General features: G+C 38.7%; 2 protein-coding genes across 10 annotated transcripts in view; both read right to left on the reverse strand.

The window, feature by feature from the left end:
- Positions 1-1,462: 1,462 nt before the first annotated feature.
- LOC145964777 (cilia-and flagella-associated protein 96) lies at positions 1,463-5,161 on the reverse strand. Of its 4 annotated transcripts, none has more exons than XM_083087880.1 (5): positions 4,940-5,161; positions 4,425-4,534; positions 4,159-4,346; positions 3,434-3,710; positions 1,473-2,095 (listed from the first exon to the last, which is right to left on the reverse strand). In XM_083087880.1, exons 2-5 carry the CDS (start codon positions 4,495-4,497, stop codon positions 1,701-1,703), a joined length of 933 nt encoding a protein of 310 aa, XP_082944006.1. In that variant the 5' UTR covers positions 4,498-4,534; positions 4,940-5,161; the 3' UTR covers positions 1,473-1,700. The 4 variants fall into 4 exon arrangements, with proteins under 4 accessions (XP_082944021.1, XP_082944006.1, XP_082944014.1 ...); XM_083087888.1 differs by having other exon boundaries at positions 1,473-2,077; positions 4,425-4,692; XM_083087870.1 differs by having other exon boundaries at positions 4,425-4,692.
- A 4,494-nt stretch (positions 5,162-9,655) lies between these two features.
- LOC145964822 (zwei Ig domain protein zig-8) overlaps positions 9,656-15,815 on the reverse strand; it is a 116,067-nt gene continuing 109,907 nt past the window's right edge. For all 6 annotated transcript variants that reach the window (XM_083087991.1, XM_083087987.1, XM_083088003.1 and 3 more), the window contains one exon: positions 9,656-14,178. In XM_083087991.1, coding sequence (XP_082944117.1) covers positions 14,081-14,178 — 98 coding nt within the window. In that variant the 3' untranslated portion in view covers positions 9,656-14,080. The remainder of the gene's footprint in view (positions 14,179-15,815) is intronic.

Here is a 15,815-nt window from a genome sequence, read left to right on the forward strand (position 1 = left end):
TCTTTTTACAATTATATTTATTGCATTTTTTTACCATGTATAGTTGATTTCAAGCGATGCCTTTCTTAAAAAGATTTCGTTAAAGCTGTCAAAGTTAAATTCTTTGTGTTGGCGCATTTTATATTCGAACTCGCGCGTTTCTCGGTTCAGCTACCGCTTCTCGTCTCTCAATGCTTTTTCGGAAACGCGTTCAGGGATACATACGATCCATGTACCTATACATATATCGCGAGAGGATGGCCATGCGACTGCTTCGAGTCGAGTCTTGTGCAATGCACCCACCTAGAGCGGTGAGTATTGGAGAGGCATCGCAATGCTTGGAATGTTTAATACCGGCGCAACGACACGGCACAGAGAAATGGTCGGCTTCAACCGCGGAATAAATCTCGTGGAATCATACCCGCTCCCGCTGCCATTTCTTGTCTGCCACGTGCTTTCCGAGAAATTTTTCAGAGACGGGGAAACGCTTATTGCATTTCTATACGTAACACTCCTCCGCCTTATGCGGCGAAATCGCCGAGACTTTTACGCAAGTCACGAGTTCAAGATACTAAGTTTATTCGCCGGAAAAAAATTCGCCATGCACCACCCCACCATTGTAAATACCGCGAGGCGAGATAATGAAAGAGCTTTTTGTTTCATCGTATTGTTTTATACGAGAAACGACAAATTTCTCAGATAGCTCTCTTCTTCTTCCCTTCTACAAAGGGACGCTCTTCGCGCGCCAACGACTCATTAACACGCCGCAATTCAAGACGATGGCACATTTATCTCTTTGGTATATAACACTACGAGCGTATGTGTGTTGGTCTGACCACGTTTTTGCTCGTTAATTCCAGTCCTGTCATGAATGACAGACATGCTATTTTTTTCTCCTCTGTGGCAAGTAAAACATCCCGCTAATTACGCGTCCTTACTTGTCCCTGGTCAAATACGAGGAACGTTACGTAACTTCGTTTTCCCTCTTTAGAGTCACCACGATTTCTGCCAGCCATTCGGCCTGATGGTCCCGTCGTCCGAAGTACGGGATGTTTGCCGGGAACGTTTAATTGCGATTGCAAGAGTGGACTCCGACGGCGATAGAACGTTCGTTAGAATTTCATTAGGGTCGTAAGATCGAACGCGTCCGAGTGATTCACTTTGAAAGGGCTCGCCACTGTCCCCAGGAAACTGCTTCAGCCATGTTTGTGGCGCGCATGGCCCACTGGTCATTACCGAAAAGCCGATTTGTCGGCCCGACATCGTAACGATGGGAGCGCGATAGCAGGCAATGGCTTCGTTGATACGAAATCACATGTATTGTATGGGCGTGATGTAACAGAAGCGTATTCAGGTCTCTTCCGGAAATTCCACGGTGTTCACAGCGAAATTAGTTTAATAAACTAGAATGAAAACTAAAATTTTTAGAAATGCATAGATACATAAATTTAAGAATTAAGTTTAATTAATTATTCGGTTCGCCCGATGAGATTTTCTTATTATTAATTTATTCATAAATCATCTCGTAAACAATAAAAATGTAAGGGCAATAATCATATAAAATATAACGAAGAAGAAATAACAAGTTATCGGAAAAGTAAATTAAATCTAATTATTTTTAATTAAGTTTGATATGACTTGTAATTATACAGGGGTAAGTTTCGTCGATAAAAAGAGAAGAAAAAGTTGGAAAAAATTTTCATGCAATTAAAAAAATTTTCTCAGTGCAGAGGATACACTCGTTCTCGATATTCCGGATAATTGCGGGCGTTGCACGATATCTTCGTTATCTGCGCGATAATACTATTTGTATATTTTGAACGTAAGGACGGTCCGCCGCTTATAAACTTGGACTCGACGGCAGCTTTATCCTTATCCTTAACATAAGGATCGTTCGTGTACTCTGGAAACTTGCTGAAGCAACCATCGTGACTTCCGCCAGGCTTCTTGGGGAAAGGAACGTAGAATCGCGCCATACCGAGTGTCTTCCTTGCAATTTCGACCGGATGGACGTAAGTAGGTCCTGGAATCTCATCTTCGTAGGGATTGGGGGAAAAGTAATCCAACGGCGCACTAGTCGTCAAGAATCGGCCTGTTTCTGTTTCATCAAAGTAATCTGATTTAGTAAATCAGAAAAGACATATTTATCAATAATTGAAATAAATGCTAAAAACTCACAAAATTGTCAAAAATTAACCATATTACGAACATATTTATTATGTATATATTGAAAGAGATATATTGAATAAAAATTATTTTTCAAATATAAATATATAAATGAATAACGAGAGGGAGAGAGAGAAAGGGAAATTGGAAATTCTACTGAAGAAAATTCTCTAATACCTCTACCAAAGTTCGATAAAAATTAAATTCTATTTTTTTAAGACAGAAAATTCTATCATACATAAAGTTTTTAACGTTATACACTTTTTAAAGGAATTTTCTGAAAGGGAAAAATTTCAAACATTTACGACACTAATTTAGATTTTATTTAATTGCTGTCGAATGTTTTTTTCCACGAAGAGAGTTTACGTGGAAGCTAAAAATGTTTTCCTCACAAAAAGCCAGCGAGAACAAGCAATTTTTTTTTTACGATGAAACTATAATTAATCACGTGCTGCCGTATAAAATGAAGGAAGCGTTCCGAAAAAATTCCAATCTACGTCTATATTCCGTTTTCTCATTACTATTTTTTCGCATAGTAATAGTCCTTGTAGTGTTGTACATAAATAAACCAAATAATTAGAGAAAAGTGAGAAACACGACAAAATATAATTTAAACTTTAGAATAATTTTAATTATTTTTATTGACACAGCACAAAGTGCAAAAAAATTCCATATTGTTATAGATATTAATTTTCTCTAATTATACAAAAATAATTATTGTGACACAGAGAGAGGGGTACACAATTAATTACACATAATTATTTATGAAAATTATAATAAAAATCATTATATAAATTATGCTCCACGTGTAAGAAGCAATTCAAACAATTTTTCAGAATAAAGACGCAATGTACAAGACATATTAATCTTTTCTCGTGCTGAATACCGTCTGTAGAATACATATTTCGCAACGAAAGAATTATAGATTCCAAAGTACTTTATAATATGTGCGATAAAATAAGAAAGAAAAGAAAAATGTGCTCGACAACAGCGCAGTTGTAGCAGCGCGTATACACGTGACTCCTGCTCTCATCATATTCAACTCAATATCGAAATAAACTCGTCGTTCTAAAATAAATCAGTTGTAAAGAGTGAGCAATACTAAGAGTACGCTTACTACCTCGTCTTTTAAAAAGTGAAGAGTAACTCTCTCTTTAAAAGTATCTTAATGGCATTTACATTCCGCGACGTATCGCCCGCTAAAAATTATGCATATGAATAATTTATCAAAAAGCGAGAGAGCGAAGAGAGATCAGATTCGAAGCGGCGGTAACGCAAACACATTTACTTTTGCGAACAATCCCTGGGACGCGATCGTAAGGCTCGTGGGAATACGACGGATAAGGATTGAGGCAAATATCCGCGTAACCCGGACCGCCGAGCGGATTGGGTTTGATCTTCATATTAGGCAGAACCGGCGTCTTTTTTTTCACTTCCACTCTCGGTCCCGGACTGAAGTAAGAAGATTTAGCGAAGCATCCATACCAATCTCCGGGCGACGAGTGTTTCTTCGATGGAGATGTCGGTAGCATGCGGCCAGCAATCTTTCTTTTCTCATCTTGTATCTGAAACGATCCCGTCAAGTGTATATAGCATAAAAAGGACGTACTTTTCGACCCTTCTTTCCGTAGTGTTTTCGTTAAGACGCAAACTAAACGGGACTAAGCAATCTCGAATAATACGATTAAGGACAAAAGTCAAATATTAGTAAGTGAAAAGATTTTAATGACGTGTTTTACGCGCTGTTTAATCACAAATTAAATAGCTTCAGCTTGATTAGCGAACCTTCATAATTGTGTACATTAAATTATATTTAAACTTTATTGAAAGAGTTCTCTTTAAGAGATATAAATTTTCCTTCTGACAGGGATTTAATTAAAATTAAGATTTCAATTTAAATCTCAATCAATACAACAAATCCTACATGCGAGTGCTTTTTTCCTTTTTGTCATAGTTTCTTGACAGTTAAGTCTCAATGAATGGTCAGGTTGATTTCGTATATTTTCTGCATACCCGTTGCTTTGCTTCTTCGCGCCATGGTTCTGTAAGTGCCTCGCCTTCAAAAATCCTTTCAAACTTTTGCTCGAATAATTTATTGGAAGGTCCACCAAGAATTTGGCGTCCTTTAACGACGTCCTCGCGAAATTGTACAGGGCCTCGATACTGATCAAAGGGACCCGATACAGGGTCATCAAAGAAACCTGGAAAGCTTTATATCTGTCAAGATCCTAGAAATCTATCAAATGTATTTTGGCAATTTTATTTGGAATATGCATTACCTACTCGTTCGAGGTCAGTTTTTCCATATTGACGACCGACAATTGGGACATTTATTATACGTTTCTTACTCATACTTTTTCTTTTCGTACAATTTCAGCATTTTTTCTGTCTAAGATAACCTAAAGCTTAATTACGTCACGATTAAATAGATACTTTTATACGTACGCGATTGTCGTTTATTGAAGAGAAAACAGCAAAAATTAATACAGCAAATAATCTCAATGTATTGCAATCTTTCTCCTTACAATTTATTTCTACAATTAATTTCTACAGAAATATACACATATTAGTCATGTATCTGTGTATAATATATAAAATATATCAAATTAAATATACACAATATATATAATAATATATAAAATTAAATGTACAACTTAAAAAATATTTTCTTTAATAAATCATACTAATTAAATATGTAACGATATATAATATTCATAGATAATATAATGATGCATGTCATGTAAATCAAATTACGGCATCTTGAAGATTAAGTCTAGACTTATGAGTAATTGACCTGGTTCCCATCAGTAACGAGATGTTCTTAATGAGTTGACGCCGGCACCACGGATATCTAGCGGCATTCTCGTTGCGGTAACAGTGGAAACATTTCATTACCGCCTGTTTGGATAGACTGCATAGAATTGAAGGAGTTGCGTGCTCGCGAGGGCGACTCTCTCTAGATACTCTGGTTCTAACCTTGTAGTATTGAAACAGAACAGGAGTCACGTCGTCATCTTCAAAGAAATGACGAGCAATGATACAGTATTCAAAGAAAAAAGTCCCATCGACAATGGCAATCAATTTGCGTTCGGGATCAATCACTCGTTACAATGGCTGCGTTCAGCAGGAAAAGCTGCTTTGCAACTGTTGTAAAATTCGTGAGCCTGATTAGTGTATGCTCTTAATTTTGACTGAATCTAAGAGCATACACTAATCAGATTCACGAATTTTACAACAGTTGCAAAGCAGCTTTTCCTGCTGAACGCAGCCAATGCTTCGTACCATCTCCCACCATTTTGTTTCCGAGTCGCAGCAGTCGAAGCGATCTCGCTTTAATAACGTTCCGGGCGATCTAACTTGTGTGACGGCAATATCGTTCGACCGAAAGTTTTCCAGGCCTCTAAAAGGCCGAGTTCATCTTTGCCCATAGCCATGCGTATGCGTCAGCCCGGTAATTTCCACAGTCCCTATCTGGCACAATGTTTCCGCGCGATCCACCGTACAGTTCGCGAAGCGGGGCGACAACGGCCGCGATAATAACTAAACTTTCGATTGCCAGGGCAAGCCATTAAGATAAGACTCGAGGCAGCTAAGAGGACGCTTGCTTCCGAACGAGAATAGTTGCGGAATCCGTGAGGAGAGCGAGGGCTGCGGGAGAGTGGTAACGCGGAAAAAGCGAAATGCCAGAAACGGACGAAGAAAGAAATCGAGACCCGGCGAGGGAAGAACGGGGAATGGAAGAAATTGGAAAGGTAAACGAATATAAAAGGGGGGATATAAAAGGGGGGGGGGGATGAACGAGGCGGAGGCGAAAGTGGTAGGAAAGTCGATGGAGATGTCAGCGATGGAAATAGAAAAATGTTGATATACATCGGTCGCGCCGATAAGGTGGTAGATCGATTAAGATTAAACGTCCGGTGTCGCCGAGTTTAAGACAAGTTACATTGGAAACTGGGGAATTGCCTTTCGCGGAATTGAAATCAAGGACGTGACCATTTAATTTGCAAATGGAAGGAGAGCGATTGGCTTGACTCAGCTTAACTCAGCGTCTGCGACGTCACGAGGAAACTGATGATGATGCTGTGTCTTCTGGTTACTGAATATTCCTCGGAACCATTAAGAGGTTAATAACGTATAATTTGTAAACTGAAAAATAATTCAGAATCGTGAAAGTGGTGAAGAAAGACCGGTGATCTCCATCTTTGACTAGTTTCAATAAATCAAGCTGATAAAAATCTCCTCTTTATCTCGTTTTACACATAATTAATTCGAGAATTATTATGCCTTTATTTCTCATATACTGCACGAAAAAAAACAAATAATTTATAGATATCTGCAACACACAAATTTTCCTTAAAATCCTTAAAATTATTTATCTTATTTTTCTCAAAATATTACAAAAAATAGCACAATTTTTGATTATTTTAGTTGTCTTACAATATGTACTTTACTAGGAGTAAAAATTGAAAAGCAATAAATGATATTGGATAATTTCAAAAAATAATACTGTCTTCATTCGATCTCATTAATAAGAATGGTTGATGCTGAAAATATCTATCGTGAATAATCCTAGCTTAAATCATTGTCTGGAAAGATTGCAGAAAAAATTGGAGAAAGGATCAAACTAGGGTTTATCGTTCTAAGTGGAACACCATCGAGGAGAAATGTTCCGTCTGATTTCTGAAATTCCAATTCAATTACTTCAATCCTCTGCCATTCATTTACGAGACATTTATAAAAGACACGTCAATAGCCGTAACAACAATGGCATAGTCATAAATAAATAAAATAGACGAAACGAGTTATCTGTATTCTATAATCGAGACACGTGTTCCAACACGAAAACCGGACGGTCTATTAGAAGCGGTCACGAAACTACAGAATTATCGATGTCGTGGTAACATTGAAGGACCATGTCCATTAATTCAACCTTAGCCTAAGAGATTTAAATAATTAATCCGGCGACCGACCCATTGCGATTAAACGCTGCAATTTAAACCGAAAATTCGCCAGAGACGAATCCTTGCCGGCGACCGCATCGTCTTTCTATATTTCCCGGTTCTCTAAGAGAGATGCGAATCAGCAAACTGTAACGCGAATCCTTTGTCCAATCCCTGCGGTCACATATAAAGGATATGGGAACAAAGAGCTCTCAATCCGTGTATTGCATTTCTAAAATGCATCAATATCGTCTCTAGAATTTATTCCAGAATACAATTCGATGCATGCATCATATGAATGATAAATCCACAAGTCTCTATTCAAAAGCTCTCCGTTTTTATTTATCATTATACAACTGCGAGATGCGCGACACATATATAGTAATTGACAAAAGATTGTGTATTCCGGGCCTAAAGCTACACGGAACTAAACTGCATTACCTTGCTTGGGCTATCACACGTGCCGTAGTCAAAGAGCCGACCTGTTTATACTGACTGAGTGTCGCGATTGTTGGCAAATTGGCGGTGGTCGGATCTGTCGACGATGGCCGGGGTTTGATGAAGTAATGGACGTTCTCTGTCGGCGTGTTGACTTAGCCAAGCCATATACATCGTAATGGTACGTACACAATGCCAACAGGCAACGTAGCGACTGCCAATACGGATTCAGCTTTGTACAGTAAGCCCCTTGTATATACATACATGCACACGTATCAGCGCACACAATGCGTAACGTAAGCTATCGACTGTTCTTGCCGTTTCGTCGTCCATTTATACCGGTACCGGGATTCCTGTTAACATTTTTCCGATGTAACTCATTTCGGGCTCGTCAATATTTCCCAACATATTTTATTCGGTAAAACAAGTATGCTCTTACATGTATCATGTAAAGAATATCGATACAAGAATTATTAATCGATTAATTCGATACGAGAAAGAATGATCAGAGCTGGTGAAAAAGAGGAAAGTAAGGCGGTGATTTTTACGAGTGTTCCCTGGCCGTGTTCCCTTTTTTTCGAACATGCGCAACTTGACTGCGTCGAGATGATGCATGAGCCACATCGTGGTATGCACCGCAAGATTCCATGCGTCGCGTATCCACTACGTGCCGCCGCAGTGCGAAATTATGACAAAGGGTTTATGTCTTTCTCTGCTCTGCCACCTTTACAAAAAGAGGAAACGCCCGCACGCGAGAGGGAGGACAATGGCAGTAGTATGCAACAGCACGGTCTCGAGAGCTATCCCGAAATAAAGCGGTTTGTTTCGGCGATGTTGTTTTAGGAATACCCGCATCAAGCCTGGCTGGTTCCCTTAATCAAGGGAAATATCACTGCGTCACGTTGACAAAAGGGAGCAACGTGTTTAACGCTATTATTTCGAAGCGCGCGATTGTTTTGCATTTAATTACAGTTCTTCGTGTCTGACGGAGAGGAGAATTTGCGAGGGGAAATTTAATAAATTTCGCCTCGTCGCGTTAGAGCGAGATTTCTATGGATCGGCTCACGGCTGATCGATTGTTTCTCGACTTGATAGATTATCAAATCCTATTTGTCAGATATCGCTCCCGCATAGAAATTTGCGGAAAGAAACTCGTGGGAAGAAGCGGAGAGACGGATATTTCGCGCGAGACAGTCGCGTGGAAAGAAATTACGAGCAGATAAAATAACTTGTCTATCCAAAACACACTCATGCACGATGGTGTTACGTCGTGTCGTTTACGTCAACAACGGTGGGAATATACTTTTTCTCTCTGGCGTATCGCTCCTTTTTCTCTCTCTCTCTCTCTTTTTCACGCAACGCGAACGTCACTGCCATCATACTGATTTAGTATTTTTCCAGGACAGTGTATTGCTGAAAAGGGAGCTTTTAAAAACCGCGACGCTTAACGTACCCGGGGTCCGCCCGGGATATGGGAATGGGCTCTTTTTTCCGTCGAGCTTCTCTCTCGGTAGTTTCGTTTTATTCAATTTTTCGTCCGGCACTCGGCGAAGCCTCTTCCGGCAGCTTTTATCGTGCAGCTCGACTCGTCCAGCGAGTTTATCATTGTGTCGCTTCCCTGGACCATCGCGAGATTCTCGAGTAAAGTCGGTTTTGAACGTCGGCACGAAATCCCGGTCTTCGAAGGAAATAATCGCACCGCGTATTTTTAAAGACGTTGCAGAGAGCATCTCGTGAACGTGAGATCAATTACGTGTAACTACCACGGTATCGATTTCCATAATCATACCGGAGAATGTCCGGGCATTCACCGAGGAGTTTCTCTTTTCGATGAATAAGACGGTTATAAAGAATGCAATGGGGCAGAATTAATGGGACATCTCTCTTCGTAATGGATGCTGAGTAACGTCCTCCCGATAATTTTTCTTCTCGGATCCTTTCGACGTAATTCAAAACCAATAAAAGTTCATCAAATTTGCACAATGGAATTAACACGTAGAAGGGACTTGAGCCAATTAGGCTACTTAAATTCCGGGAGACGCAACGCAGTCCTTCATTATCTCACGAGAGGTGTCATTATCGTAAAGGAAGGTTATCGGAAAGGAAAGCTGAATAAAGAGGAGAGACACACGTTCAGTACTATATATTTTTATTGTATCTTGCATTCGAACCTTTATAAATAATGAACAATGAATACCGACATATTAAATGAGCTTCCTATTTGACTCTTTCTCTCTCCTTCTTTCTCCGCCTTTAATGATGGACGACGACCAGGCATCATATAAGTTTGTGTTCTCATTTTAATTGCATTAATAATGATATAATAGTACCAATAACTTACGGACTTGCTTACAGACTTGTTTTAACCATTATCGTGTATACATTAGTATGTGGATGCATGGGGATGAAATATGATTAATGATGATAGAGTATATTGGAGAGCGCGCATATACACACACACATACAGACACGCATACACACCCCCGCAGACATTGCACGCGTCATACATACATTTACTGCACATTCCGTCGCTCGTCCTTCCACCTGCGGTTCTTCAGAAATAACACGCTGCCCGCGCGGCTTAACTTCTAATTTCGAATTATATTATCGAACACACGTAGATTATTTTGCTTGTAATCTCGCGCACTCTCACGCACAGACGTATACATACCCACGTGATATTATCCAGACTTTGCGCGAGCGGTAATCGTCACGTCGCACGGTGGACAATAGCGGCGTATTGCCCAGGCAAAATAAAGGGAAAAATAGATATTAAAACCGAAACGACGCTTTTATTCTACGAAGGGCTGTTTTTAATTAGAGTTTATCTCTCTCTCTCTCTCTTTCTCCCCTCAAGATTAGCGAGGTCAAATGTAAAATTGTTTTAAAGCAAAGATTGTTGAGAAAATTGACGTATATAAGCGTATAAATTCACAATATCAAAATCTAACAATCGTGTCGCCCACAAATAAAAATTATATAACAATCGAGTGTAAATAGAATGTATTTTAATACTTTTTATTATACATTAATTTGTGATATACTGGAAATGATAGAAGTTCTACGAGTCTTACCACGGCAAAGATTATCTTATAATGAATTTATTATCGAATCTTATTCTACTACATCTTCGATGACACATGTGATATCTTCGGGACTCGCTTGGGCCGATAGAAATTAACGCGATATAATTATTTTGACAGTTGTATTTTTAATTTCCCTTGTTTTTTATTTAATCGAAAAACTAAAAGAATAACTGAAAAAGAATAAGAAGAATATTGTACGACAAGGAATCCTTTCTAAGTAATCTCTAAGAATTTATAAGCGATATTCACTGCATACAGAGCAGCTGGAAAAACTTTTCCTATCTTTCTCGAAAATGAATTCCGCATGAGCGAACGTCGGAACAAGCAAACAATCGAAACTGATGACATTCGGTCGTATTGCCTGCCGGGACAAGCGCGAGAATATTCTGCAAAATTTACGCTTACTTTACCGTAGTTATAAAACTGTCCGTTGAAGTTTGCGCGCTTGACATTAATTCACAAATTGGCCTTTCGCGGATTAAAGCCATCCTGAATCTCATGCTTGGCAGCGAAACAAGGGTTGAAAACGGAGAGTAGACGACGTCTCGAAACTTCCCTTTAAGAGAATAGCGTATAACGGTGATAGAAAAAGCCGACGATAAACCCCAAAGAAGAGAGGAAGAAGAGCCCGAATGCAAAAGTTTGTCCGCGAAATATCCGGACGTCGTTGCGATTCAATGCATTCCCGATACTCGTTCCAATTTTCTCTCTATTTCTCCCTCTCTTTTTCGCGAATAATAATTAAATTTATCGCGAGTACCGGTTATACGCGCGAATGTGGTTTTTGCGTAACGGATCGCGCACGGCCGCACGCGTCTCGTTGAAATATTTTGCACCTGCTCGTACATTAATGCCTCTGTTAAATTATCACATTACACAGCCGGCGAGCGCGGGGTAGGTGGGGGCGGGGGTGTATCCGCGCGAGTAGAAAGCTACTGATTTACGCCAAACTAACCGTACGTCATTGTCAGGTGGGGCTGCTTAACGGTTCATTTTCCATCGGTACGATCGGCAATTTGTTGCCCGATCGATCCTCGTCCAACTGTCGCGCTTTTACGGTGTGCCACACGTATCCCGATCCCGCCCGCGCGTTGCAGTTCTGCCCGAGTACATCCCTAATGCAATCGTACACTCACTACTACATTGTGCGTGCGCGCTATAAAATTTCTAAAATGCAAATGCTACTCGCGTACGTTATTTCTGTCCACGGATTTATTTCGATATTTTCGGGATTTATTTGGGTCTTGTAGCTTTCTCATTTACATTTTCTCAACGATATTTTTTTCTCATCGAGTAATCCTCCGAAATGTTTTATTCAATTCGATTTATTCGAATATCGAGTATCTTTAAAATATATATTTTTTTAACGTGGTATTTTTTTTACAAAAAATGTGACAGATTAAAAACCGCTCGCGCAATAATTTTCCCTCAATAATAAGTTAATATTCATTCTCGTAAAGTTGTATAGTTTATTTTAATATATCTATATATTATAAAATAATTTAATTTCGAAATACCTTTATTTTTGAAGTGAGAAATTATATTATCTACGTTTCCAAGAATTGCAAACCGTTATAACCGAATTTAACAACGACATATAGTCACATATATAACGAAAAATTGGTTTTAAAAATCCATTATAGTATTCACAATATTTCAATAATTTTACATATAAAAAGCGGCTACCGGATCTTTTAATGCAATTAATGCGAATTTTATTTCCTATTCGTCAGGCTTTTTAAGCGAGCGAATGAACGAACGATCTTTATCGTCCATGTTCATCGCATATTGGTCGCCGCAGGGCTAGCGAGCATGAAAATTAACATTGAACATTGATGATACATGGCAATCATTGTTTCTTGCTTGAATGATTTCTTCGACCCATTACGAGCCTCGAAAATATTGCTTCTATCAGATGAAATTGAGTAATAATGACATTTGAAGAGATTGTTCAACAGATACTTTAGCAGATTTTTATCAACAATGATTATCGTCGATCACTTTATTTGCCAAATTGCTATTTCGATGCCAATCGTTTGTTAACAGCACATAAATCTCGATTCGTTCAAAGAGTTGCGTTTGTAACGCAAACTGGAAATATAAAGGATGATATGTAGATCCGCGAACTTTGTATAGTCTGTAATTATCAAAAATTGAGTGATGAATAGAAACATTTTTATTATTCTGTATACAACAGAATGTAATTGTACAATTGCATTGTAGACTGATCGAAATGAAACAAGGTTTTTTGCAATAAACTGGCAAATTTGTCCGTTTCACGAATATTGAAAAAGCTGCTTATTCATCGTAACAATCAGTATGCCAAATTCTTTGGACGGTGTCGTTCGACAAATTCATGTTTGACGTTTCGAAATATCTCCTTTAATATTAAGAGATTCTCATACTAAAAATACATAACAGTGTACAGACGTAAAATGTAAGTTTAACAAACATATACATATATATACAAAGATGTATACATATACAAAAAGTATATATATACATGTCCTCGAAATTTTGCGACTTTACAAAACTCGTTTGCTGTATCCTCGCAAGACTCGTCTTCGTCGATCGATAAAAAATTCTTCGTTGTTATACCCTCCGAAAAATAATATATTAAAATTTATAAGAAAATGATACACACATATAAATGTATATTCGCAAATCTTTAATTTGCATTTAAATATTTCAGGAGCGAATAGCATGTATCTACGTCGGTATACCTAACCGAAACGCTTGCGACAGGTGGAAGAAACATAAAACGAAGATGTCGTCGATTACAGTTGATCGAATCACACGACGCGGCCGCCATTTCTCCGGCGACGTTATACGAACATATGTCATAGTCGCGCGTTATATATCACATGAACGGAATCTCTTAATTAACGGATCCGCATTTGAACATTGTGGGGACGCGAATAACGTGCGCAATAACATCGCATCGACATACCAGAACCAGGAGCTCGAGACACGAGGAAGGTTGAGATGAAAAGTTTCTCCTCCCGAAATTCGCAGCGCGCGAGCATCGTTCGTTCTGCGCGCGAATCCCGCATCGATCGCCACCGGAAGCGATTAGTCAAGTTCCTCAAGAGATGCACTCGAGGAATTGTCTGTTGAAACTGATACGCGTCTCGCATCTCGCTGAAACTGCGAGATGCGGCGCCTCTAGCGAAGCTACTCGTTCGAGAGTTAAGTCCGCGAGATTTCGAAACGGATTCGGTTCGATATCCGCCATCGTTGTCACGCATATACGCGTATATAATCGCGACGTCCCGCGTGAAACTAGATCCCATTTCATACGTACTTCGCACCAATTGCACGTGGTTTCCTGCGAAAGTGGCAGAGAAGGCCTAATGCCCAAAGTTCCCGTCCGCTTCGAGAGGACATTCCGGGCGCGAGTCTCCTTGGGGAGGGAGAAAGTTAGCACCATTCGAATCGCAGGTCTAAAATGCACTGGGGGGGTCATCACGGTCACCTTAAGAGCGATGATAGTGATATCACAACGGTGAAGATAAAGGTCGCCCTCGGGGCCGAGGTACCGCCGTGTTGCATGGCAGCTGGATTCTCCCCTGTAACAATACGGAAGCATCATACCGTTAATTTAATGCACTCCACTGTCCCCTCTTTTCTTTCGGTCTATTTTTCTATTTTTGTTCACGATGCGCTGAATGATATTTTCGAGACCGCAAGTCGAATTTTTTTAAAATATCTCCGCGATGTTTGCGAAAAATCGCCGTTCATCTCGGATATCTTGCTGATATTGCACCATAGATAAAATGTGATAGCTTCAAGTTGAATATTATTTTTTCAACATACGTATTTTTATAAATATTTTATTTCACGAATTGCGGTCTACGAGAAATTAAATACTAAATATTAGCAAAATTTAATGTTATTAAATTGCCATTCTTTCGAATAAATCAAACATGCTCGTGCTATATATCTTACGATTACAATAATACCTTAGTTCGAACAAAGAAAATGGAAAACGTGTTTCCGATTTAAAATTTAGTAGCAAAAAGGATATATTATTCTAAGGAATTGAGAAAGAAAGAGAATAAATTTTAAAAGAAGTGTATGATTTATATACGTGAAATCTCTTCTCCGCTAATAATCGAGAGCAATGTTTCAATCTTTCTCCAACTTTGTCGAAGTAGAAATGTCTTGTTATTATAACATTTCATTTATCCATTTCTTACCTTACCTTTTGTAATTTCTATTTTTACGTCTTGATGCTATCGATCTATCGTTGCGATTTTATCGGCTTCTATAATATTTATTCGTCTAGTTATCAATGTCTCAATTTATTAATCCTGTGGAGAAAATTATTGAATAATAAATCATCTCTCACGTTTGAAGATGATCAAAGTGGATGTAAGGGAAAACTTGTGCGATGCATATGTATGGTGCAAGTAATCTGTTATACAACAAACTGAATATCAAACGAAACATATTCCTCGTCTATCAAATGAAACGGCGTTCCAATCCCTGTATTTGATTTGTCATGGAGTATCGTGACAAAAGCGTAGGTATTGTGACCAATATATATATTTGGCTCAGTATATATATATTTGGCTTTTGAACCGTTCGAAAATTCAAGATATAAACGCAAATCCGGTCATCCGTAAAATTCGTGGCAAAATATCAAATGCGACGTGATTCCGCGGTCCACTGTCGCATTCAAAAGTGACAAGAGCCTGCGGTCAGCGCGAGTTTAGTAAATGGCTGATCGAAATCGCTCGTCGCACAATCGCGGGAAAAGTATCGCTTTTATCACTTAGAACGAAAATAGTTTGAAAAGAAGTTGTTTCATGTGCCAACTGATTAAGTGGAATGATTCATAGTGGTAAATGTGTATCAATCTATTCATGACGCACTTCGTCCAGTTAATAAATGCATACGTTTATAATTAATTCCGTATGCTCATAGCATTAGCGCATTTTACAGTCTTCTACACACACACATATATATATACTCTGTATTAGCGTGCAAATTTTCCTGAAATTCTAAAACATAATTTGATGATGTGAATATAACTTTCTAAATATGAGCGCAAATACAGTGTTAAGTTAATAATACATTTTAGCAGAGTTATATATTGTGTAATATAATATTATATATGTATAATATTATATTTCATTGAAAATTGCACATACGGCACGCATATGTCGATCATGTAAAATGGATTTGAATTTGTATTATTCGA

This window comes from Camponotus vicinus, unplaced genomic scaffold, assembly GCF_025532165.1.
Source record: "Camponotus vicinus isolate PSW18456_S1 unplaced genomic scaffold, iyCamVici1.0 SCAF_1, whole genome shotgun sequence".
Classification (NCBI taxonomy): Eukaryota; Metazoa; Arthropoda; class Insecta; order Hymenoptera; family Formicidae; genus Camponotus; species Camponotus vicinus.